At 45.7% G+C, this 25,869-nt stretch overlaps 1 protein-coding gene across 3 annotated transcripts in view; it reads right to left on the bottom strand.

Annotated features, from left to right (window-relative positions):
* Window positions 1-25,869, bottom strand: part of Scgdelta (sarcoglycan delta) — a 182,222-nt gene that overhangs the window by 16,085 nt on the left and 140,268 nt on the right. For all 3 annotated transcript variants that reach the window (XM_076380066.1, XM_076380065.1, XM_076380067.1), the window contains one exon: window positions 683-959. In XM_076380066.1, the coding sequence (XP_076236181.1) occupies window positions 683-959 (277 nt within the window). The remainder of the gene's footprint in view (window positions 1-682; window positions 960-25,869) is intronic.

The following is a 25,869-nucleotide window of genomic DNA, read 5'->3' as shown; positions in this document are numbered from 1 at the left end:
AAATGATCTACCAAAAACAACAGTGTTTAAGGTTTGACGCGTGTTAAAAGAGCAACCCTTGACTAACCATCTTTCACGTGTCTAAGCCCTCATATTTTTCCTTCCAATTTTCCCTTGTCAATGACATTTCGCAAGATTGACTCTGAGACAGCATCCACCGAGCGCATCAACGTACTCGTGTCTCTCGCTCGCGTCGATTGTAAGGCGCAAGGGATAGAATGATCTGCCTCGGAACTCGAGCTTCATTACCAAACAAAAGGCACCTCCACGAATTTTCGGTTCACGACGTGGCTGTCATAGGTTTGCATAACCAAAGGCATTCCATATATGCATACTGCTCGCGTTAAAGTACAACATTCACCGTTTCCGCGGCAGGAATATCAAAGTCAGCGATTGTGGCAGGTTCGCGTGGCTGTTGCGAGCAACGTGCAAGAAATAACGCGAATGGACACTCGGCGCGGGGCGCGATGCTCCTGAAAAGCTGGTCGAATGGGATGAAGTGGAGAGGGGAAAAGGCTTACAGGGTCGAGGGAAAATGACTGGCTGGATTCCACAAAGAACCGTTGCTCGCGATTCCGGAAATAATTTCAGACAGGAAAAAGGTCGCCTCGTTACCCGTGGACAGAAGGATGCCCTCGACGTTAATTTCTCACGCTGACAGGGAACACTTTAGAGGACTCACCGAACTGAAGCCCATTACTTTGAGCAGCCACACGGTGAGAGCCAGGTTCAGGATCACGATCACCATCAGAGTCAGCACCAGGGAGTACAAACATCTCTTCCTCCAGCCGTAGACGCCTAATCTGAAACCACCTTTGCAGGACGCGCTGCCGGAAGTGCGGTCCTCCAGGATGGGTGGCGTCGTCCTTGAGGATGGTCCTGCGGACTGTCGCAGCACACCTCGGCCACTGGTCGAGCTGCACGCCTCGTCGGACCAGACTCCTTGTCCCCTTGTCATTCTGAAATAGTGAAACAAGGGGTGAAGCGAGATTCTATAGATTTTAGGGGCTTTGTTCAGATTTGGATGTGGTAAACATGGGAGGATGAGTGAAGCTTACAGAAAGGGTAATATTTTAAAAAGTGAGTACTGTTTGTGAAGGTAAATAGTAACATTTCGGGGGGATTTGTGAAATTCTGCTGTAATTTGGAGAATAAGGTTTTTTTTGTCTCTGAGAGCTTTAAAATGAGAGTTCTGTAGCTCTATGGTAATTGTTTTAAGAAGAATCGTCCATAGAAAAATTGCAGTATTTGGGACCGATGCGTTCTCTTCTGGAACTGCTATCAAGAAGAATAATTGAGGGAAATTAAGCTTTGGGGAAATTATGTGGTAGGATGTCCCAGTAAATGGCGGGGAAATCTTTGTCTGTCGCAGAAAGCGGTCACGGCGAAGAAGAGGATGATCTACACGCAGGAATCAGTTCCCAGGTGCTAAAGAGATCTCCACCACAAATATTCCTTCATCTTCGTACCTTCTGTTCTAGTATTTTATTAAAAGTTTAGATGATCGTCAAAGGAACCTCATTCTCAGAGGCTTTCCTCACCTCTTTAAGTGTTCCACAACAGAGACAATGGGCGAGGAAGCTTTGACGTGGAAATTCTTTGTACAGCCCCCTGGGGATCTTCAGAGACATCACTGCTTTAGTTTAAGCAGTCAGTTCACGAGTACGCACAATTCACGTTTAAAATATATAACACCCATTTAATCACACCTCCAGTCCTCTCGACCTATAATAACGCTACGCCTCCTCACTTCAAAGTAATAATTCGAACATAGAGGGTGCTACGAGGTACTGAATTATCCCTTAATTACGGGATCCTCTCGCCCCGATGATTTATCAACGATTTATACTTAATTCTTGCACACCAGCTGCGCCAAATTGGTCAAAGAGAACAGATACATCACGACAGTACAATCTCCACTTCTTTTTCCAAGCAACGACCTCTACGAGCCCCATACGTGCCCAGCTTCCAAAGATCCTCGCAGTCTATTTCAACCTGCGAGCGCAATCCCTCCACCTCTGCTATACGGCTAGCAAAATATCCTTTTATTTTTGACAGGGGTGAAAGACCAGGGCTGCAGGTCGCGGGAAAGAAAAGGTGAATCGAAAATTAGCGAGGCAAATAGAGGACGATAAAATTCCGCGTACGATATGTTGAAGGAGAGAGGCGAAGCCAGGGATTATCAAATGGCAGATAATTAGTGGGCGACGCTCGCGCGCATGAAAAATGAACGAACGCCGGGGGTTGAGAGACGATTAAAAGGGACGGCGGGAAAAAGGGGCGGGAAGGAATGAGGGGAACTTATGTAAATCTGTCCGCAAAATAGCGGACGTAACTTTGCGCCCTAATCTCTCGGGCCAGCAGGAGCCTCGAACTCTCGACCAAACCGTCTTCCGCTTCCTTGCGCCCCCGAGATCCTCTGCGATCTCTCGCAGATTTGGAATGTACAGTATGTACAAAATGTACAGAATGCACAGTATACTAGTGACTTAGTTCTGTTTTCGTTTCAAGGGGAGGAACAGAGAAACAGCAAAAGGCACTGGGGCAGAAAACAGACGAAAGAGGAAGAAAACAAAGCAGCGACTGAAATATTCAATGCCACCCCTTCGTCTTCTTGCGGATAATTATACCTCGCGCGGATATAAAGAGCTCGGTCGCTCGAAATTAAAAGCTCCGAAGATAGGGGATGAGGGACTATGCAAGAGAAGAGGGACCCTACTGCCTTGCTTTTCAGGACCAGGAGGTGTGCTCGATTTTCAACAACACACGTACACAGAGGAAAAGGTAGGTGGCAGAGTACGGTTGCAGCGACCGCTGACCCAGCTGTACGCCTCGTCGAAGATTACGTTTAACGAAGGTCTGTAATCTCTGTGGGGCTTTTTCAGATTTCTGTGAGATTTTCGATATTAATTATGCTGCCTGTCTCTGTCCACCCTCTCGGGAGGCGTGAATAAAAGGAACGAGATAAACAAAGTAGTATCGCGTGGAGGAACGCCTCAGATAAATACGGCATACTAATTAGGATGGAATCTCGTCTCTCTTTAGGAACATTTCTGGACACTTGAAAAGGCCACTAACAGCGTATGATCATTTTCTGATTGATCAGGCATGTGTTAAATTCAAGCTGTTTTAATACAGTTCATTTATTTTGATGTGAACCTTATATAAAGGATTTGAAAGACAATGAAAAATAAAATCTACATACTCTTTTGTTTGAAATTATCCTCTCTCATATATGGGCTACAGGATTATGAACGTATTATTCTATTTCATAACAGCTCACGAAAAGTGCATAGTCGAAGATCCACGGCGAATCTGCAACGTTTCGATTCACCAGATAATTGTTTTCCCGTGCATTCAGAATCAGACAGAGCACAAGAGCGCGTGGCGTGCGTACATTTGATGGACAGATTAAAGGAAGAGAAAATGAGGATCGCAGATACTCGAGAATTCGGCTCCAAGAGGCAATTGCGAATTGCGGAAATATTTCGCGGGCCATAAATAGCGTCGGACGTATGTTAAACGGTCGCCTGGAACTTTTGACGTAACGGGAAGTTAGCGCGGCCGCCCATAATTTCACAGTTTCAAGCCCAAAGAGCATTACAAGTTGCGAAATTATCACTGCACTAAACGTACGACCGTGCTACACACGCCTCCTTTTTTTTTCTTCCTCCTCGTGTCATCTGTGCCTGCCGCGACGCAACTTTCGCGATGAATGGCGTTAAGTTTAAAACGAATCAAGAACGAATGGCCAGCTTATTATGAAAAATAAAATTGAAAGCGAAAAGAAGAACGAAGATTTGTAATTGAAAAATCAATGTAACCTGGGGTAACTCTCGAAGAATTTCAAACCGAGGATTACGTCCTCTCCAACTACCTTTCACCAAAGGTACACACCACAGAGGGAAAGATCTTAGGAGTTTCAGGATTAACATGTTCCCTCGAGAATAATGTGAACTGAACTTTGATCAAATGCGCGTGGAAGAAGGGTAATTCATGTTCGACGAGGGGCAAGAATTCGAAAGACCGCTTGACTCGATTTGAAAGGTCCATCTTTCTAAAAGTTCCCTAAAAGCGAGGTGGCACAATGAAGGAAGCCTGGACTTGGTCGATTACCATCGGCAAGATTCCTTAGGACGCCTGGTGAGACTCCAATAGGGCCAGAAACGATGGTTCAGGAGAATTTCGGGGCATCGCGAGAAGTCTCGAAACTAGTTCGGCAATTATTGCCGAGAAAGGAGCGGAAGAAACTCTTCGCGAAGTATTTTGAAATTATATGCGACGCGATTCTCGCAAGCGGTGAGTTCCCGCGGTTCTACTACTCGATTAAAAAAGGAGATGGGAATTGAAGCAATAGATAGCCTGTGTTTATAGTTGGAAAAATAGAATACTTAAAAAGGGGAAAATTAGGTCGTGAGTTGAGTTTCCAGCTGGTGGAGATATTTAACAAGTCTAAAATATTCTCAAAAAGATCGCAGAATTGCATTAAAGCGGGCTTTACGTGGGACAATCGTGGCTTCAAAGAAGATTCTCTGGAGAATAAATTAAACGGCCCGTTTATTCATTTCACCCCTTCACACATGTTCCATTATAAATATTTTTTCGTGCACTGAATAAGCTTACTTTGATGAATATTACTGACGAAAGATATCTACCTCCAACTTACTTTCTGGCTTCCTATCAATGCTAACACCTCTACAATACAGAGTGGCTAATCACTCGCTTCCTCACTTTATCATCACGTTTCAACGAAGAAACCTTTCAACAATCATATCTTGCTCCATAACTCGATACTACCAAACTACCAAGTTTCTACTGATGCGCTTCTACTGACGATCCTTTCCTCTATCCTTCCCTCTCCCGTTCAAGTTACTTCCAGTCTGCGCAACCCAAGAAGCCTCGTAAAGCAACGGGTTAACCAAGTAACGTGTCGCAGGGAAAGGGCCAGAGTATGTGGCTCGAGAGCATGTTGGTTAATTATTTTCCTAGTTGGCTTGTCGGAGAGCTAAGGGCTTATCAGGTGGTTAGTCGAAGACCGCAGCGCTGCGGTGGCTCCGTGAGGACGAAAGGGCACAAAGGAGGGTCGGCCGATTCGGAAGGTTAGCCGAGAGCAGAGCTGGCGGCGGCGTCGACGAGAGTCTGGCGGTGTCGAGGCAGCGTGGCCTCGGTTCGAGCGGTGGGTGCGCCATTGCCGCAAGTCAAACACAGTTTAACTGGAATTGCCGCTAATAGACTCGTTCGTCATGGCATTGAGAAGCACTCGGCACAGCCACCAGCCCCTTTTTACATCTCTGCCTTTCCCGACCGCCCGACCCTCCCCCAACCCCCTCCCTTTCTACCTTCTTTCTTGCCAGCTATTCTTCCAGCGGCAGGACAGCGCGGAAATTGCTCGGCAATTTCCATGAAAAATGCCAGAGGTTTACAGTACGACCGCTCCGAACCGGAGTCGTCCTCGTCTAGTTTGCCACGGAAATTACGCTCCCTCCCTTCGCGCCCTTTTCAATTTTACCGCATCGGGCACTTCATTGAAATAAAACTGCCCCGCCTGATATTCGACAACGACCACCGTTCCGTTTGTCGCCCTCGCTAAACTGGATTATCATTGTCGAGCAATTACTGAGATCCTGTCCAAGTTATGAGGAAACTTTAAGAGGGTGGCACACCTTTGGAGTATATGGTAGTCACTAAAAGAACCAGGGGAACTTTAATAAACACGTCTCCTGAAATAGATAACGAAATACGAGTCATGGTGGAGGGTTTACTGCGATGGGGAAGCAATTGGAGATTTGGGAAAGCAATTTCCGAATTATTGGAGAATTCCTTATCTCCGTGTAACGATGAAATTTGGATATGTGTAATCTACATGCTGAGTATGACTTGTGTAGAATCCTCCGTTTCTCTTTCCGTATATTTTCAAGTCTACCTTCTACTTATAAACTATTTAGTAGACCCTTACGTAGGTCACGTACCTGTGGTTCCTTGGCTCTGCGTTTCTGTCACCGATTCAATATTTTTTTCATCCCCCTGCGTTCGCGATCAGCCAGTGGAACGTTCTCAGGGTCAGGACACTAGAAGAGGGTTGGATATTTCTCAAGGGCCTCGCAAAAGCCCTTAAGGGCGGTCAGTTATTGGCCGTGCGATTCAATCATGAGATCAAACATCGACTGGCACGGCACGAGGGAATCCGGAAACCGTGATAACCCCTCGATTCGACCATTATTCCGAAAATATGTTCCACCGGCTTGTACAGGGGGCGGGGAACAAATTACATTTTCCTCGGAGAAAAATCGGTTTCTTCCAGGCGCGAGGCGGAACGTCGGGTCCTTTCTCCTTGGTTGCTCTTATTGTCACCTTTATCAATATTGGATACAGATTTGCCAACTGCTACGATTTAAGAGAATGATGGCGGGTTGATTTTTAAATGGCTCAGACGTGAACGATTCCAGAATTTTCGATGCGAAAAAGATGATTATTATTCCATCTAATATTTAATCTGTTTGTTAAAGCAAAGAATATTTCCTTGTAATTAAACGCTAAATATTTGTAAATCCTCATGTGGCAATATCCAAATTTTAATGCACTAAAATCTCAATTTAATGGGATGATTGAGAGGAAGGATGTTCGCTACGTCCACGCAATCGTAAATTCATTTTTCAATTAAAATTAACAAATTTAATACTCGAAGTTGCATTTTCGCGTTGCCTAAAATTCAGTATATGACATGACTCACATAAATCGAGCAAAGGCTCATATAAGACAAACAACTCCCCAATGACACCATCTCTTACGATCACCCGAGAATTTCCCAGCACGCTTCCACGATGTTAATACTCCCTTTCATCCCCCAATTCGTGCCAATTTCTCTCATAACTCCACGAAAAAAATTCCCTCCCATCGCGATTCCCGACTGCCCTGATCGTGATATATTGCGGTTAGGGGTCGACTGAAACGCCCCCGGCACGAAACGATCTCGCGAAACGCGAGTCGTGATTTACGCTCTGTCCGTTAAGGACTCGTCACGATTGCCCACCGAAATAAACACTTTATCGCCGATCGGACTGGCCTGTTGTCTCCGATCTCTCGTTTCGCTGTGCTTTCGATGCGGGCACGCAACGCGAGATGGCCACGTTTAACGGGTCGAGAGATAAGCGATTTACAGGCCGATAATTCGGCTGGTATCGTCGATTCGTCGATGAACGGCGGACGAAGTAAATGAAAAGGGCAGGTGCGTCGATTATTAACGCCCGCATGTGTACAGCGAACAACGCGAAGCGGGTAGCTGGTCCGGCCCGCGTGGACCCTCTCCCGTCATTAATATCAATCATCGTCATCGGCATTCCGCCGTTCTCACCGCGATAGTCTCCCGATGATCGATCGCGACCCGATACTGTGTCTTCGACAAGCTTGAAATAAACGTCGATTACGGGGGTGGTTCGGCCTCGATCTATTTGCTCGATACGCTAAATAACGCGCGCGAGTTTAATAATCCCCCGCGAATCCTTTTCCACAGGAATCTGTGCAAGATAATGAATATTATAATATCGCCAAGGTAATCGTTATCTGCGTCCCTCCCCCTCGTCGACATTGCTGTTCGTAACGTTCGATGAAATCAGCAGAACAGAAGCACGATCGGATAAAATTATTTGTCGTCGCTTTTGTTTGCCAGCGTAATATTAATAAGCGGGCTCGTTCGCGCTTAATGACATACTCGACAGGGAGGCCTGTAGTCCCTGTGTTTTAATTTTTGTGAAATATTATGTGAGAGATGAAGGGGTGGGTGATACGGGCTTGTATTGTATTCTTCTACTTGGCTGGCTATTGTGTTACTCGTTCTACTGGTTGCAGTATGGATTCAATCAATTGTTAATATTGTATTTGAGTGGCTTTGGAAGAATTTTATGAGGCTTTTCGCGTAATTATTATACGTTATTATGAGAATGGTGTATTGATTTTGAGAGATATGATTTTTCATTGATAGCTGTATAACTTTTATTTCTGTTTAGAGTTTGTTTCGAACTATTTATAGTCGCACTTGGGACATTAAACTGTGATGTAAGAAGTGGGTTAGCGGAAAGGCGAGTTCATATTTGCTGCTCGTTTGCAATACATTTTCAACCACCACTGGCTACAAGGACATCGACTGTCTACTGGCTCCATTACCCTACTTTGGCACCTTCCCAGAATCTCAACTCCAGCGTTTCCGCATTATTTCGCTCCGTCAGACCTAACGACCGTGGACCAGCTTTTTTCTCCCTTGCTCAAAAGATCCTGGGAAGAACGTAAACAAAAGCACTACCGGAAGCTGTGTCGCGGGGAAATTCCGCTAGACGTGTAGATCAAAGGCCCTGGGAGCGTTTCAAATTTAAAATTGTGGCTAAAACAAGGGAGGCATTTTTTCTTTTATCTAGTGTTTATTCGCGACGCCATGGATATTTATCGAGCATAGTGATCGACATTTTCTGTGCACAAGTCGTATGTAAGGTATTTTCCCTCGTCGACGTCGACGCCTGAAAAATTCTCACGTTTCTTCAGCGCTCTTGATCTTCCCCTTTCCTCTGATTATCGTCGAACAGCGAACCGCTCTTGTCGAGCGACAAATTTCCAAGAAAATCTTCTCGGCGCGTTCTACGGTGAAATGCAAATCAGCTTGCTCCGAGTGAAAATAAATGTAGCGACGGTTTCGAGTAAAGTGGAGATATTGAAAGGGTGAATGGTATGTTCGACCTCGGTTTTCGACCACTTTTTTCTCAAACGTCTATGCTTCAGCGTTTCTATACAGAGTGGTTGAAAATTACAGGACAATCAAATAGGCGATGCAAGCGCGCCTCCAAAAAGTGTTCTCCACTCTGTTTTATTTCCCCCTTTTGTGATTTCATAATATTGGTTTCGTGTGTCAATTATCGATCCACAATACTCTGCCAAAAAGAGCATTCACGTTTCTATTGAAAGTCCACAAAGTTCTGAGTAACAAGTTGCATGTCGTTTTTCGTCGTATTTAAATTTTCAAATAACTGACACTCCCCTAACCACTCCCAGCTCAATCGACTCGTAATTTTGAATCACCGTGTATACAGTACAACGAGCCATCGCACGCCGACTCTGTTTTTGGAAGGTACACGCTGAAAGCGAAACAAGAAGATGTAACTGAAAAACAATGCGTTTGCATGCAAATTCCTCTAACAATTTCCCTGTTGGTACCATTTTACTATTCATACGGAGCTTCATTAAAGAGCATTCCGTACAAGACAGTTAATGCCTGAGTAAATTGAACGACCAGCGAAATTTACTTTTATACCCGGCCCTTATTCCCAAGCCAAGGGTAAGCGGGAACGAGGGTTCCGTTGGGGCAGGTTACGGTCAAAGTCGAAATATCGAGTTTGGTGAGAAAAGGCGAGCCGGGGATAAGAACAAAATAGGGGGGGAGAGCGGAGGGAAAAAGTAAAGGAGAGAGGAAAGGATCGTCCCTAATCCGTGAGATCGAGCCGGTAACGCGATCAAAGCGGCTTCCTTCCGGTCTCTAAACCGATTTCCTTGGATTCGTAGAAACCTACCACCACGTGCCTCGATGGATTTTCCTTCCCTCGCCCTTCCCAGAAACTTCCTCTCTCCGCCAGCTTCTCTCCTCGCGAGTCTTCTTCCTTCCTTCCTTCCTTCCTTTTTACCTTTCTTCCTCCCAATGGCTTGGTATCAATTACTTTATCTATCTCCCCGCTCTCCGTGATATATGTAACAGAATAAAGATAACAGGATGTTTTAAATTTTCGAACGCGTCGACGAGGAACGTTTCCATAAATCTGCCCGCGGCTATCTCGTTGCGTTCGTCGATAATTGCTTCGACTCGCCTGCAAATCGATAAATTACGCGTGAGTCGTTAGCTTTTAATCGAAGGACGCTCTTTGAACGTTCTTGTAATTGAGTAAAGTGGATTCTATTCTGTTACCTGGGTATCGAGTTGTTGCTCTTATTTCGCTGGATTTATTAAGTTAATGCTTTGTATGTTTTAATTGCTGATATTGTTACCTGATTGTCAGTTGTAGGATGAGTTCCACGTTTATTATAAAATGTGCATCGCTTTAACTGGAAGATACTGTAATATTATCGTTCATATTCATTTTGCAGGGTGCAATGCCTGCGTCACTTTTAAACTCTAAATTAATTCTAATCCCACTCTTTGACTCTGAAGGGCTCTGTGTAACATCAAGTACCCTTGCACCCATTCTAATTCAGCCCGTCATCTTCACCACGGAGAGCACTTCGCGGAAGGTCCCAAGGCGAAATATAATTTCAATCTTCGTCCCGGTGTTCAGATGTGGCATGAATAATGAAGCACAAAAGTCTTTCCAAGGCTTCCGTCGCCCAAGAGGCATCCATCAGGGTAATCATTTTTTGCGCCACGAGGACAGAGTCCCTTCCTCGTGAAATACCACGGCGTGTCGCGTGTTCCTGGCATTCGACAAAACGAAAGACGACGTTTCCTTTACCGAGACAGCCGCACATATCGTTGACTTTTGCCTTCGGCCTCGTTGACATTTCCCATTGGGCAGGGCATGGCATTTTGTGTTCCTAGACCGCACGGCTGCGTCTTCGGGCTCCGCTACCTTCAGGATATTCATTTCACATAAAGTGGAGGTTGTTATCTCGTTGGTATCTTGGCCTTCGCCAAGCTCTTGATGCTCCAGCGAATGATATAGGTGCCCTTTTTGGCGCAAGCACTTTGGGGACCGAGCGATCCTTCGAGGAGAGAAGTTAGAAAAATTGTTATCGCGGTAAGATGGGAAACTGCGGGGATTCGCGATGAAATTAGGAACGCTGAAGAAGTTGAAGACCTGAAAGGAGGAGTTAAGGTTTTCTGCGGGGAAACTAATGGACGTTTGGATCTTCCTCTCGTTTCTTCCTCTTTTAAATAAAGTATAAAGCCACCAGCGTTTTTCGAATATCCCAATGCAGTTTGATTACATTCGGATGAGTACATAGCAGAGGATAAGCGACGGTCGCGAGACACTGATCCCAGAGGTAGAGTAGGCGAATTCAGAGTAGACTTCATTAATAACACAAGTGCAATCTTAGGTACGATCTACGCGAGTCCTGAAGCCCTTTAGGTTTCTGCCTCCTTGCATTTACCTTCATGCAAATTTCACGACCACTCCGTGAGGATAAAGTATGAAATTGTACAGGATTATAGGCCTCGATTGGCGTTATCGACTCGTCGGTATTTGCATGATAAACGCTTTTCTGGAAACGCCTAAACGCGTGTCGACACACAGCGTTAAGCAAGCAGATAACATTATCTGCACCCCGCTGGACCTCCGCTAAGTTAATACATAGCTGGTACATTATAACCAGAATCGTAGGAAGGCATCAGTGTTGTGTCACGAAAGCCACCGGGGCGGGCCGTAAAGCGTAAGTGCGATAGCCAGTTAAAGGAAGTTCGCGGATAAGTTACGCGTCACCCCTACTTGCCACCCCTAAAATTTCAATTAACGTGCAAATGACGTGCAACTCTAGCTTTCCAAAGTCGTCGAACACTCTTGCTGGCCCGACTCCACGTTTTATTTCCGAATCTGGCTGCGAAGTTTTCCTGCTCGTAATAAAAACGACGCTCATATCGATCATCTGGCAGAGTCGACATCGATCATGGCAGCTCCTTCAGTGATTTCGCTGGTATGCGTGTCGTACGGTTGTACCGCGAATAAAATGCTACTTTTTCGAGTACGGAGGCCGCAGAATTTCCAGCAGGGGAAACGCTCTCTGTATAAACGAACTCATCTGTTTTCCTAGCTACTGCTTTTACACCGCCGCGATAAAAATAGCTCGAGGTCTGTGTCTATGAAAATTTCACGCCTTCGCCGTTGGAAACTGCATTTTTTATTCGCGACGATAAATCGTTTACGCGACTTTAGCGATGTTCCCCGATTCTGCTGGGGATTAAGTGTTCGGGATTAAAACGAGTACTGTTTTTCATATTTCAAGCGAAATATTCCCTCCTATTAGAACTGCTATGATATTAACTTGGGCTGTGACAACTGTCTCAAAAATAGGCTAATAAAACCTCGTAACATTCTACGAAGTATTTCTACGAAGTATTTCTTGTCCGATAGAACATAGCCTGGAAACTTTGAGGAGTTCAGAAGCGTGCTTTGAGACCTAACTACCAAGTCCCTTTCGAAGTTATCGAAGTATACAAGTGGAAGATACAACACATAATAAGAGGCTAAATAAGTATAAACTAGATCCAATTTCGATTCAGCACAAGCACGCCAAGAAAGTCGAATCAAGTTGCCAATAAAGTTATACATCTTCTACTTATTGTGTTTCATACCACTACCATAATTTCTCTCCTTGCCTCGCCGATTACAGTCACCTCACAATTTCTTCAACAGTTTCACCCCCTGTATCCCTTTTCACCAGCAACCCTTTGCACTTTCACCAGCCCTTCCCCAATCGATGACTGCACCATGCTCTCATCAAGAACGCATTTATCCGCCTTTCTACCGCCCTGGCTTCCTTCCACTCCCCTCTGCCGCTCTTTGCTGCGTCACCCCCAATAAAGGCACGTGGATCCGATCATCTCGCGACGCGAACCCAGCGGCGGCAGTCGTCGACGCGTCGCGTCGTGCCCGTCCCTGGGTGGCAGCAGTCAGTCGGTTGCGCGTGTCCGACGAGGATTGAATTTATAACGAGGAGCAGCGAATTTATGAGAGGGTCTTGCCTCCCTCGACCTTCCCAGAATAGTATGCGAACCAAAGGGGGTGGCGGTATCGGCGAGAGAAAGAGGTGGAGGAAAAGGGCGCTGGTGGGCGAGAGTAGGTGCAAATGTAGACTCTAATCCGAGCGGTGGTGAGCCATCGACAGGAAGATTTATCTCGACGAGGCCAGCACCACCGACCGCCCTCCCATCGTCCACGAACACCCCTGGCAATCCCTCTGCCGCTCGACGTTCTCTCCCCGAGTTCAGCTCGGGGAATTAAATTCGGTCGCGAGGTGGTTAGCAATATTTTATGTTCCGATTCACCTGCACCCCTCCTCTCTCCTCATCCTCTGCCCTATCCCGTTTCAAAGTTCTCTCTTTCCCTTCGCACGGTTCGCGCGTCGCGTCGCGCGCTAAGCATAAGCGTTAGATCCTGACCGATTGGACATTGGACGACGACTGGATCACTGAGGCTGGATGGCTGAGAAGGATTCTTGTTGGGATTCTGTGGACTTGGGGAGCTGTACCTACTACTTCTCTTGGTATGAATTTTCAATGTTTTAATGAATATGTTAAGTGAATGGCATGACATATGTAGGTAGGTAGATTTATAATAAATAGATCAAGATTTGACTTCTCAGACGATGCGATAGTTTCAAACAGTCACACTATCCAGGTCACCGACGAATTCTGCTTCTCATATGCCTTCTATTTTAAATGAATCCTCGATACCTGTTACGTATTATTCGACCCAGAAACCTCCTTAGTGATAGAAGATTCCCAAAAGAGCAAAGGTATCGACCCCTTTTCTATTGCCAATCTCTAGAGGTGAAAGACAGTCTCGGTCGATGCGGCGGTAATTCACCGAAGATTCTAATACAACGGACGGATCAATGTTTTAAACGCGCGACAAACGTACGGTGGAAGTTCGATCCGCCAACAGAATCGGCTATGAGATCGAATAGAACTCGGAGACCGCCTGTTCGAGCAAACAAGAGCTGGCGCACTATTAATTGTATTCCAAGGCAGTGAAAATGGTGTTGTCTCTTCGGTTTCGGCCGCGTAGGTGAGACGAACACCCACGACTACACACGTACACGAGCCACCGAAAAGCCTGTGCGCGGAAAATCCCGCTGTCGTGCCTTTACTCGGCGGCGAAACTAATCGAATGAATAAAACAGCGGGCGTTAACGAACAGGTCGGTCCCTCTTGGCCGTGGCGCTGGTTCCCGAAACTTTGCTAATGGAATCGTGTCCGCTCGTAAAGGAAATATTAAATGCTCGTCCTGCATGGTCCTGACTTCGATCCTTTAGCATACGACTGCGGTGCAAGCACGTCCTTGTATCGGAGACGTTGTGCCCGACGAGCAAATATTTCGTCGGGATGAGAGCGTCTACGTTTCACACTTCACCGGGGACGCATCTGCTGTTTCATTCAGGCTCTACGAAAATATACCAATAAATTGCTTGTCTGTTAGTTCGTTCGACGGGGTGATCGCCTGCGCGGAATGGATTTGTTTAATTGAAGTGTTCCACTTTGGCACGTGATTAGCGCAGACATCTTTGTTGGTTTTAGCGATGAGAGGACGTTAGAGGAAATTTCATTCCAGGGAGGCAAATATTGTGACTGACAGAATATTATATCTCGGATGATGATCTTTGATGTTTTAGGAGGAATAGTATCTGAGAAGATTCTGCATTTAATATCGTCTGAGGTAAGCAAATTATTATTAACGCGACTGAATTATCGACAATCTGTTATTGACTCGATTTTGATAGATAATTATAATTTTACTGTAATAAGAAACAGGTGGTACTGAGACTGTATCAACACCAAACACTGCTGCTTTTAATTGTATAAAAACACATATTCGACGTAACCGCGTAGAAATTCACTTATCTTCAACAAACCCGTATTTCAGTAAAATTAACCACGGTTTACATTTCCAGAAAATTCAACAGCAGAAACTCAGACCAAGATGATAGACGAGATACTCCACATACGCTTCGCTCGACACCATTCAATTAACTCCGAGCAAAACCTAAAGGGACAACAACGAGAGGAAGCAGAAGAAACCCGCTCCCCCTTTTCCACGGAAGATTTAGTGTCCTCCAGTGAAAGAAGGCGACGCGTTTCCCACGGGTGCAATTATAATTACAAATTCCGAGGCTTCGCGGCCCACTCCCTGGGCAAATTAACTCAAGCAATTGTAATTATAATTTCAGCGAAAGAAAGGACTTGGAAAGTAGTGGCAGCCAGGGGAAGGAAACTTCTTCGGGACCGTTCGGGTGAAAAGTTTACTGGCCTGGGATGGTGGGCCGCGCGGGGTCGTGGGAGAGCGCAAAGATGTTCGCGAGGCGAACGCAATACCAACCCTGGACAACGTTTGATTAATTTGGCACGAGTTTACGCTCCCATCCGGTGGAATTAGACTAAACGGATTGTCGCCAGGTCGCCACAGCTGATGCACAATGCGAGTACAATTCTGGAACGTTAACGCGTTGCTGACCGAAGGGTAACGTGATTCCCTGGCCTGGCAAGTTCAGGACAGCCGTCTGCTAACTCGACGCGTCTCTCGGTCGACTGCTAGCCCACTTCTGCCCCCTACGACTGTCGTACAACGTGACCACCACTGCTCGCTCGAATTCGAAACTGTGATACCCGCCACTTTAGACGTGGCTGACGGTCCAGGCTAAGGGGATAGTAAGTCAATAAACTCGGCGAAAATTACCACCCAGGAACATTCATCCTGGCAATTACTGCGCGATCTAATCTCTGTTAAGCTAGGCATCGTTTACTGGCTTACTGCTAGGATTTCACACGGATCTGATTATATCTTTCTTCAGATTGGATTAGATTCTTTAGATTTATTAGGTGTAGATTAGATTATATTTCTGTGTATTACAGAATACATCCGTGAAGTTAAGTATACTTGCAAGTGGTTCCCTGGATGAACTTGCAACTGAAGAGAAATCTCAGATATCGGATGACACGATCACCCAAGTTCCATCCCTTCGATCTCAACGCGTCCAATCGACCCTGTAACTCCTTAGAAATAGAGAGGCAGCGACAGCCAGTAGGAATTTCGGTGACAGCGGTTGACAGTGATACGTCAGGTGAGGAAGGGCTGTTCGAACGCACATGGCGCCCCTTGTCGACCTGGACCAGCTGTCCAGGGACGATTCGTCTCCGAGGCAAACATCCAATGTCGGGACTAAACTTTCTCAGGCAAGGTCAGAAGCCATGGCGGTCAGACGGCTAGATAAAACGAGCAACACAAGCTGCAGTAGGAGAACGTGGCTTGGAGGGACAGAAAGACAGAGCGACAGAGGACCGTGCAAAGCGACATCCGAGACGGAACTCAAACATTGGCGTGCAGCCTTCGTCTCTGACCCTCCTCTTCTGGGTTTCACCCATCCCATGGCTGCCTACGTGTATACACATACTTAGGCACACATTTGCGCGGGCACACCGCCGCCAAAGTCAAACTGTCCTCCCACCTCCCCTCCTCTTACCTCTCTCTCTCTCCCAGTGTTCCGCTGGCTTATATTATCCACTTACCCGTGAGGCTTACAAGCCAAACAAACGAACAGATAGCAGTTGGATTTTATGATCAGGGGAGCTTTTCCTCCAGCTTCTTCCGGCTTTGCGACTTCCCGTTTCTGACAACCTTCCTCCTCAACGTTCTTTGCGGCGCCTTTCGCTGCTTTCTTTAGCAGCGGGGCTTAACGTGATCTTTCATCCGACGACTGTTTATTTTCTTAGAATCATCCTACTGTTTCGGTAGAATTGCAGCCTGACAGGCGGAAAACTTCGTTCGAGAGAGACCTCCTCTGTTCAAATTTAAGGAAATCCTCCAAAGGAAGGTAGAAGTTTCGTTGCCAAATGCATGACACCGAGCATTTGTCGCGACTTTGAGGAAAACTATTATATTTGCGCTTAGTTCTAACTCGGCCTGTCTTGCCCCCAAGGGTAATTATCTCTTTCCACCGCAACCGACAGTCCCCTGGGTGCCCCGACCGCGCCCCCACCGTTACCATCTTCATGCCGTGGACCTTCAAACGAGAGATTAGTTTGGAGTCAGGTGCCTAACTCGACTGCCAGGCTCGTCACCGCTCGCGCAACCACTTTCCAACTGGGTTATCTTAATTTGAGATCGCCTTGCGAACCAGTTCCCTTTACTCGACCTACTACCTTCGCTGCAACTTCAAAAAGCTTTGGGAACGTACGCGTTCCTCGGCTACGGAAATCCCAGTTCAATTCTGGCCCGACCACCATCTAGTCTTAGGTTTAAATTAGTTGTGGAATATATTGTTCCTCTTATAATGAAGCCAAGTTTTTATTAAGAAAAAGTGGTGACATATTTTAGAGGAAAATGTATGGAAACTGTTGAAAATAGCTTTTTGAAGTAAAATTAAACGAGATATTGTTTGAAAAATAATTTAAGCTGTCAAAATGGAATTTATTCGGAGGTGAAATTTATTTCAGAGGTCAGGAGTTAAAAGTTATTTTGTACCTCTGAATTGTGAACATAGCCTGCAGGGAAAATAGTAGACAAAAGCTTGTTTCGTTGGAATGGTCAGTTTTTCGCGAAATCATTTCTCGCTCTCTGCTAGCAATTTTGATTAACTTCCAATTTTATTCCCTTTGAATATTAGTTTCTCATTATAGGAGAAAATTATAAATGCTTGCAGAACGAGGCAATTTACTGGACTAAAGAGATCAAACACAAACAATCTTTAAACAATTAATCCAAATATACATGAAGATATATGGATATTTCATGTCTTTTCCCAACAGATAATAAAAATATTCCTAATTTTAGATAATTAAGTATAGAACACGAGAGTTGCAATAGAAGCATAGACGAAACTTAGAATATTTCTCTGTCTAGAAATATATCTACTCAAAAGTTTGTTTCTCCTGAATCTGTATCGACCCAGTCGTATAAGGCGAATATCCCCAAACGAGATGTAGCTACAGCTGGGAGTAGACATGCTCACTTAGGACAAAATCTATTCTACGTAGTCACAAGAGAGTCAGAGTCTCGGTCAGTCCCAGTTACGGACATACGATCTTATCTCGAACGTAGATACGTGCCTGTCGGATTAACGCATTACGGAAGTTCCGCGAGAGCTCGACAGACCTATCAGCCCAGACTCCAGGACCCATGTACGGCTGGTCTGAGGTTATACCCTCTGGGATTCAGCGACCTGGCCGCCGTGGACGGCCCTTCGAGTCAGCGTTCGCGCGTACGCGAGCCGAATCTTGAGATTCCAGACGAGATCTTCGATGGTAGGAAACGTCGCGCGCCATTTACCCACCTGCTTTAACTACCTTACCGGCCCAGATAGTAATTCGAGCCACGCCAACCATCGTGGCCAGCTCGAAACTAATCCGCGAGGCGAAGATTTCGACGGCTTCAGAGATTGCACGTTTTGATGGCTCGTGAGATTGGTATCCACGGTAGGCTCGGTTCGCGTGTCTCTCTGTTGGGAGCGAAATGGACTGCTGTTAGCTGCAGGCGCGTCTGTGCGTTCACTAAAGGCATTCTTCATAATTCATCGTAGAACTATATTGAATCACATATCTCCTGAGAATAGTAAGCTGAAATTGTCTTGCATCAAAAGTAAAAATCTTAATTCTGGAGAATCTGCCTGTGGAAGGGGTTAGATAAAATGGTCTTTTGAGAAGAGGATTATTAATGAGAACCACTGTGTAGGAAACTTCTACCTTTTCGATATGTTATATAAAGCTTAGTTTTAATTAATATTTTAAATCAAAGTCGAACCGCTGTTCACCAATATGTGATAGGAATAGGATCGATAGATTCACGTTCTAAACCAGAGTTAGCACTCAAAGTTACCACAAGAGTATCTCCTCATCAAAGTTTCCTAAACGCAGCCGCTGTTGAATCAGGAATTCTAATAGTTGGTAAACGAACGAAGGAACGTATTTCGAGCGCAAACTGCCTCTCGCGAGATCCTTTAAAACGATACATTATTCAACCACGGTGCTTGCCAAGCGGCTGGCCAGCCAGGAAGCGCCGCGAGCGCAACGACCGCCAAGAATTGTTCTCCTCGCGGTCCTCTCGTGACCTTTTTGTCGCGGTCCTCGGGCCAATGGCGAGCGTACGTCTTCGGAGACGGATACACAACGGTGCAGAAGTAATTGAGCAAAATTAACGAGGACTGGTAAGGGTCTATGGTTTCAATGGACCGCGGTCCCAGACCTGCGGTCGCAATTTCGCGAAAAGAATGACACTGGTGTTGCTAAATTGCAAACGGTTCTTTTTCAGCTGAAAGGACTTTTTGTCAGCTTCTAGAAGCGGCCAACCCTTGGGTATAGGCAATTATCGCGACCATTTAAAGGTGTACTGGAATTTAGAAGTCATTGAGGTGGCTATTTGGACTGCTGGAAATATAAATTTTGTGACATTAGAAGTGCAGATTGTACGAGATGAAATGGGACGAAAAGCAAAAATGTCGAAATTGGGATTAGAGCTGCGTGTCTCACTTGTAAGTTGACTGATGTAGCACGAGACAAACGTTGACCTATACTACTGCCACTGTGTCTGACCTGAATATTCTATATCGCCAGTAGAATAAGTCAATGATTAAGACCTCAGACACAAAACCTGAAATGCAATTTTGTTATTCCTGCTTTTCACTTCATTCTATCTTCCTAAACCTATATTACAGAATAATTCAAAGATACAATCAACACTAGATTAAAAAAGAAATAAAATCCAGAAACCCGTACTCATGAATTCATCTCCCACAAATTGCGCAGCTTCAAGCTGGCTGCTTTGAAGTTTTTAGAACAAATTAAAAGGTCGCTTCCCTAAAGATCAATATTCTTCTTCACCAAGTGACTCTTGGCTCGATGCTCAAGAACTCCATACTAAAGAGCAATAAGTTAGGAAGAGCATACGTCGTGTGGGTCCTCTCGTAAACAAGCGAGCGATGGAGGGGGGCAGGTTCAGGAAAAATGATATTGGCGCGGTTGATAGGAAGAAGACGGGGCAAGGAAGAGACGAGAGAAAAAAGAGCGCGTTTAAGCGACGAAGCGAGTTAGCTCGACGAGATGAGCGGCAGGTTCGGTTCGAAGCAGGATCCGACCGAAAACTTTGTTTGTCACCGACGCCATCCCGCGTTGCCTCTTTACTTTATCTTGCCTCCTCTATCCTCCAGCTCCGTCGTTCGCCTCCTTTGCTGTTCGCCCTCTGTCAACCAGCCGCGTTCATTCTTTACCCTGGTAGACCTCCGCACACGGTGATTCTATTATCGTCGACACAACGTCTCGAGATACCCTATGGAATACACTGTGGACCGGAGTTTCGAGACAACTGATGGCTCGCGTATATCATGGCTAAACTTTGTTGCTTAAAGGACTCCCCTTTGAGGAGTTAAGCAGCACTAAACACGGCCGCGATTCCTCTGTGTTTATTTCCAGTGATCGTTGGAAACTAGAGCTTAGTGAACTTTTTATCCTCGGTAACAGTTGGAATAAAAAGGGGAGAGTTCTCCCTGAGGAGTTTCCCTGAAATTAGGGATCGCTGCCTCCTGTTTGGAACAATGCAAGTAATGAGAACTATTCAACGTGGCAAGGTAATGTCAGCGTGCCTACGCTCTCACAATCAAATGCAAATATACCTAGCAATAGTGAGTCACCCACATGCAACTGATCTGGAAGCAGCTACGACCTATCACGGACTGAGGGTTTGTGTGATGAGATAAAGCAAGGTTTGGGCATGCACTTTGGAGGATAATTTGGCGAACGTGGATTCAAATACAGTTTATCGCGAGATTACTCTGATGAATTGAATCCTGCGTACCGTATCCTACCTAATTGTAATATTCGGAGTTGCTGTCATTTCTAGAACAATTGCAGCGATTGTAGCTACCTGAGAAGTAACTGTATTAACTTCATCGATTCATGACGCATTGACTTTCAACAGGAGCCGAGAGGCAACGCTAAGCCCTCATGTAGATTTCTCTCGGGCATTTTTCAAAACCTCCAGGAGCCCTTTATCGGTCGCTTGGCTTGCGGGTGTCGGTTAAGAATCCACCAGGATCTGCCAATACCGCTAGGGGGTCCGTGACAGCCAAGGAAAAGAAGAGTGGCGGTTCGTGATAGGGCTAAAACTACTCCCGGCAACAAAATACTCGTTCTTTTTCCCGCTGCGCGAGTCCGCAAAGAAACTACTAGGACTTAAAGCAGAGAGAGAGGGGATACAAAGCGTGGCTCCTTTCGCCTCGTGGATCTCTCTAACGGACGCACGAGGAAAGCCTGGAAGAGCCGCTATACGACGTTTCAATTTTCGCCGGCAGTCCAGCACCTTCGATCCTCGCCCATCCGCCCAGCCTCGTCTCCTCTCGCCCACCGAACTAATATTCCCGCCTTTGGAAACTTTCTAAAGCCCCTGCCTGTTCCCCGCCACGACGACACTGCTAGCGAACGACTAAACGGCGTGTGTACACTGAGCCCGCCGCTGTCAGATCGAACGAATCGAACCCATTAAATCTGCTATCGGTCGCGAACCTTGCTTACCACCGGCTGACGTCGTCGAAGTTTACAGTGGTGGAGATATCGGATCGGGGGTTGCTATCAGCCTCGAGAGATGGATGGTTCGGTATTTCGAAAATGAAGACATCGGTAGTCTTTTACTTTTATAACAAAATTAAGTGTTAAGGGTTGCTGGAATTGAGGGGTAGAAATGTAAACCTATCGATATAGTTTAGAGATGGCTCGATGTAAAAGCTTCAATTTTAGAAATGTAAATCAATTCCCGACACAGAATCCACGAAAATCTAATTTCACTTTATCTGTCAGATATTCATAGTATCTACCTTCGAAAGAACTTTGGACCCTTCAAGAAATTTCAATTCACGAACCTTCTATTAAAGTAAAGTTAAATTCGCACGATTCTACCTCTTATTCATTTTAACAAATCCCCTAGAAACTCATTGTTCACCAGAAACACCCTCGCGAGTCTCGTTAATTACCAGCCGCGAGAAAGCGCGCGATCTCTTCTGGTGGCGTTTTTTGGTGGGCCAGTTTCGGGAAGCCACGAGGAAGCCGTCTCGTGACTTTTTCGGGGGTGGCTCGCAGGTATCGAGACAAAGGGAAGAAAGAAGAACGAGCGGGGGCAGAGAAAAAGGATAGAATAGCCAGAGTAGATCCGGAACCCGCAGGAAGGCTCCTATTTAGCCAGGGTTCTGGCAGGTTGCTTCGGGCGAAGGACAGTTTCCGGTTGACCAATTCGTTAGAAACTACCGTCCACTCCGACAGGCTCTCTCCTTCTTCGCCTCTGCGGCGCACAATGAAAATCTCGACAATGACCATACGGTATCCAGGACGAGGGGGAGGCGACTGTGGATGGTCAGGATAGTACCATCAAGAGAGAAGTTCGTTGTCTAGTATCGACGACGCTCTGGAAACGTTTCAGTCCCCGACGAAAGTCCGTTCGTCGTGCAAGAGGGGTGGTCAGGTCGTGAACAGGGCGCGGGGGGTGAGCGACGGGAATAGTCGTCCGGGGAACTTCATTTCGCAATAAATGCAATATAACTTTCGTTCGTACGACCGGGGCTCTTTTCTGTTCCATGGCTCGGTCGAAAATATCTCGTGGTAAATGAAACGGACAAATTCCAGCAACGTCCAGCCTCCGCCGCCCCTTCGCGGTGCCTTTTCATGGGCCGAGGAACGCGTGCCCGATGGCTGGAAGTGGGGCCAAGTCGTTGTTCGTCGCGGATAAAAGCGAGTCAAGCGTTCAGTTCAACGTTCAGGGACTCCCTTTTCCCACCCTTCGATCTCATCGACGCGCTCGCCTTCCACTCTTCCGTTTCTCGTCCTTTGCCCATCCCCTTTCTGTACTCCGTACATCTTTTATTGGCCTCGCGGAGCTTGCTGCTCGATTAACCGGTCCCGTTGCTCTTTTTCTATGATGGAGCTTCATGTCTACTTCGACCCTTCGGTGATTTCACGGTGAACGATGGGAAATTGTCGAGGACTATTCAGGGATCGATGTGACACTGAAGGTTTAAACGATCTTAAAAGTCAAGGGAAGTGATGTTACCCAGAGTACCTTGCGTTAGTATCGCAACAATTGTTTGGGTTAGGATTAATGCTGGTAATTTAGGGATTTTAACAGCGAGGGGATTTAAGCAAAAACAAACACTGCCTCTATGACAGACGTATGCCATATAATATCGCAATAATGCTTTTCAGTGTTTTGCATGTCATGCAATGAAATATTGCCATGATATGCCTTTGTACTCGGCATTTAATCAAACATGATGTTTGCCAATTATCAGCGAATGCTTACAAAAGAGGTCAATTACTCTCGCGATTATAACAGTGTTCGGAGCGATTTACATGCTGGGACAAATATTTCAATGAAATTTCAATAAGCAACGCTTGACGTGCGTTGTTACAGGGGTAGAATAACCATCGAATATTGTTGGTACGATGCGAAATGGATGCACGATGTTTATGAGGGAAGACATATGCTAATACTAATTCGTGGCGAAAGCTAGCAGCTGTTCGACAACAGGTTGATCTATGCATCAGATATTCAGATGTTGTTTGTAAGCTATATATTTACAGTTAAAATATAGAATGCCGTGCAATGCGATCATAACTGGCATCTAATTAAAATAATGAGAGAGCAACATTTAGGATCTTTAGATGCATGAACGTTTTAACAACAGCGAACTTTAGTAGAGTATCCTAAGTAGAAAATAACTTAATCGGAAATGTGACATCTGATACGAAAATTCAAAATCCAAAAATAACAAAAATTTAGCTATTCACAACAGTCATCTTAGTAACTCCATACCCAAAAGAAACCTGCCAATCCAAGTGATACTTTCAACCATCCCTGTTCATCAATTTTCCTCACCCAATTGTTTCAAGATTAACCTGACATTATCCTAAGAAATTCTAGGCGTTAAACTGAAACTAATCGACACATCAGAATCATTTCTTATCAAGCTTTCAATCGTTTATCGACGGCCATTTATGCTACACAAGATCTCTGATAGTCTCAGGAAAGCTCAGCTCCGTTTTCGCTGGGGCAACAGCCAATTATCATCGAAGAGGGAAAGCACCGAAGCGATCCACGAGCACAGAGGCAGGCAGACGACGCCGCGGGCGGTGGCGTTGTTGATCGTGGCTAGCGTTTTTTCCCTTGCTGTTTAGACGAAAGGCGATTGGATGGTTGGCCGATACCTCAAAGCGGATCAGCTCATCGCGTTTTCCCTTTGCGATGACGGCCAAGCGAGGGGGCACTTTTCTATTAGCGAAGCATGAGCGCGTACGGACCTCGGACGTGAAGGCTCAGGTATTTATTTAATAAAACGCGTCTGGGAAGGTGGACGATGCGAGCAGAGAGAGGGGCAACAGATTCGCCAGATAAAGGGATGCGGAATGGCGATCCGGACAACCGACGGAACCGACGCCAAAGAAGTTCTCTGTGCCTTGTAAATTCCCCGCCAAACTTCCTCCTACCCTTTTTGCATCGATACTTTGGAACGTGTGCCATTAAGCGGGAACTTTTTATGCCTGAAATCGCTCACCTTTGCCACGCATCTTTGCTACGGCGCGATCAAAGATCGGAGATTCGATGTTCGCTTCCTGAACGGTGGAACGCTGTGGATTCCACCTTAAAATTTGCTTTTAAAAAAATTGGGATATTAGGTCGAGGCTTAAAGAATATTGGGAAATTGTAAAATTATGTCCTCTGCAGCGCCGAAAATGTCATACCGAGAGAACTGAAATTTGGAGAAGTGAACAGTGAAAATAACTTGATGCAGTAGAACGTAGGAAACGTGATATTCCAGTTAGTAGTGACGTGACGCGATACGCAATTAGCGTAAGGGAAATCCGAACAGTGAAATAAAAGAAGATTCGCTGGTCGGTATTACACCCGGTTCAACCATTCGAAATTTAGGAATTTGTAAATCTCAAGGGATCTTAATTAAGAGGCTGCAATCCCTTGGAAATACTTTGCCGTCGAAATATGGAACAGCTTAGTGGTTTATTGGTGACCGTCGTCTGTCCTTGGCGTATTCAATCCTGCCTCCAGGACACTGAATAATTTGGGCAAGGGAAAACGAAACAGAGGTAGGAGGTTGGTTCTTTGGCTGCGCCGCGTGGACCATTAACCTTTTAAAGAGTTAACGAATTTATATACGCCACCTAATTACTGGGCCGCGCTGCGCCACCGGGAAAATAAAACGTGGCTTCCGTTAATTGAAAGGCCGACATGGGAGCACAAGGAGCAAGGGAAACATTCTCTAATCTGGATTACCAGCCACGACCGACCACTTTTTCTCCTGTCCCGTTTTTATCAGACCAACATTTCCTGTTGCCCGCGATCGGTGAGGCGAGGCGAGGCAAGCCGAGGCGAGAGACTTATCATATCGAGTGTTGCTTTAACACGTTCTCGTCGGCGCTGCAATTCGAGTTTCTCGCCAATGGGCGGCTGCTTTAAGAGCGCTTTGCTTTATCGGACAGTGTAAGCCACCGATGCTACGCGTCGCCCGATGGGATATTCAAGTGTGAGCCACCAGTGGTACACGTCGTCGTAAGTGTGTTAATCTAATTAACCCTTTGACGATAACGCACTGTGGTAGTGTCTAACTTATTAGTCAATCGTAATATTAAAGCATTATTATATAATATAATAATTGGTTAACTCTTTAGGGACTGAGTATTTTTACCTTTAAAAGCACTGTGCCAATGAAAATGATAATTATATTATTAGAAAACTTGAGCTTTCTTTATCAAATAATACATACTTCACAGTTATTAAAAAGCTATTTAAAGAATGAAGATTTGCACGTTGCAGTGCCCCTTGTCTTAATATCTAATTTTCCTTCAAGCTTCCATAGCATCTTATAATCAAATAAATTAGTATCATTAACAGTTTTGCAGCTAAACTGAAACACGGAGATATTTAGCAAACTCTAACTAGCAGTACGTCAAATTGAGCTCGGTTTCCGTCACTGAAAGACTAATTTTCTCTTCTCGGGTAATTTCTCGGTAAATCAACGATTAATCACATTCTCGGGCGAGCTTTCGAGCATGAATAGGACAAAGATCGTCGGGGTAGCGACGAAGTTGACGCGTTAACGCCGACAGGGCTCCCCGCGCGTAGTAGCCGACGAGCTGCCGGG

This window comes from Calliopsis andreniformis, chromosome 6 (assembly GCF_051401765.1).
Source record: "Calliopsis andreniformis isolate RMS-2024a chromosome 6, iyCalAndr_principal, whole genome shotgun sequence".
Classification (NCBI taxonomy): domain Eukaryota; kingdom Metazoa; phylum Arthropoda; class Insecta; order Hymenoptera; family Andrenidae; genus Calliopsis; species Calliopsis andreniformis.
Note: the sequence above shows the minus strand (reverse complement) of the source record. Positions and strands in the feature narration are given on the sequence as shown.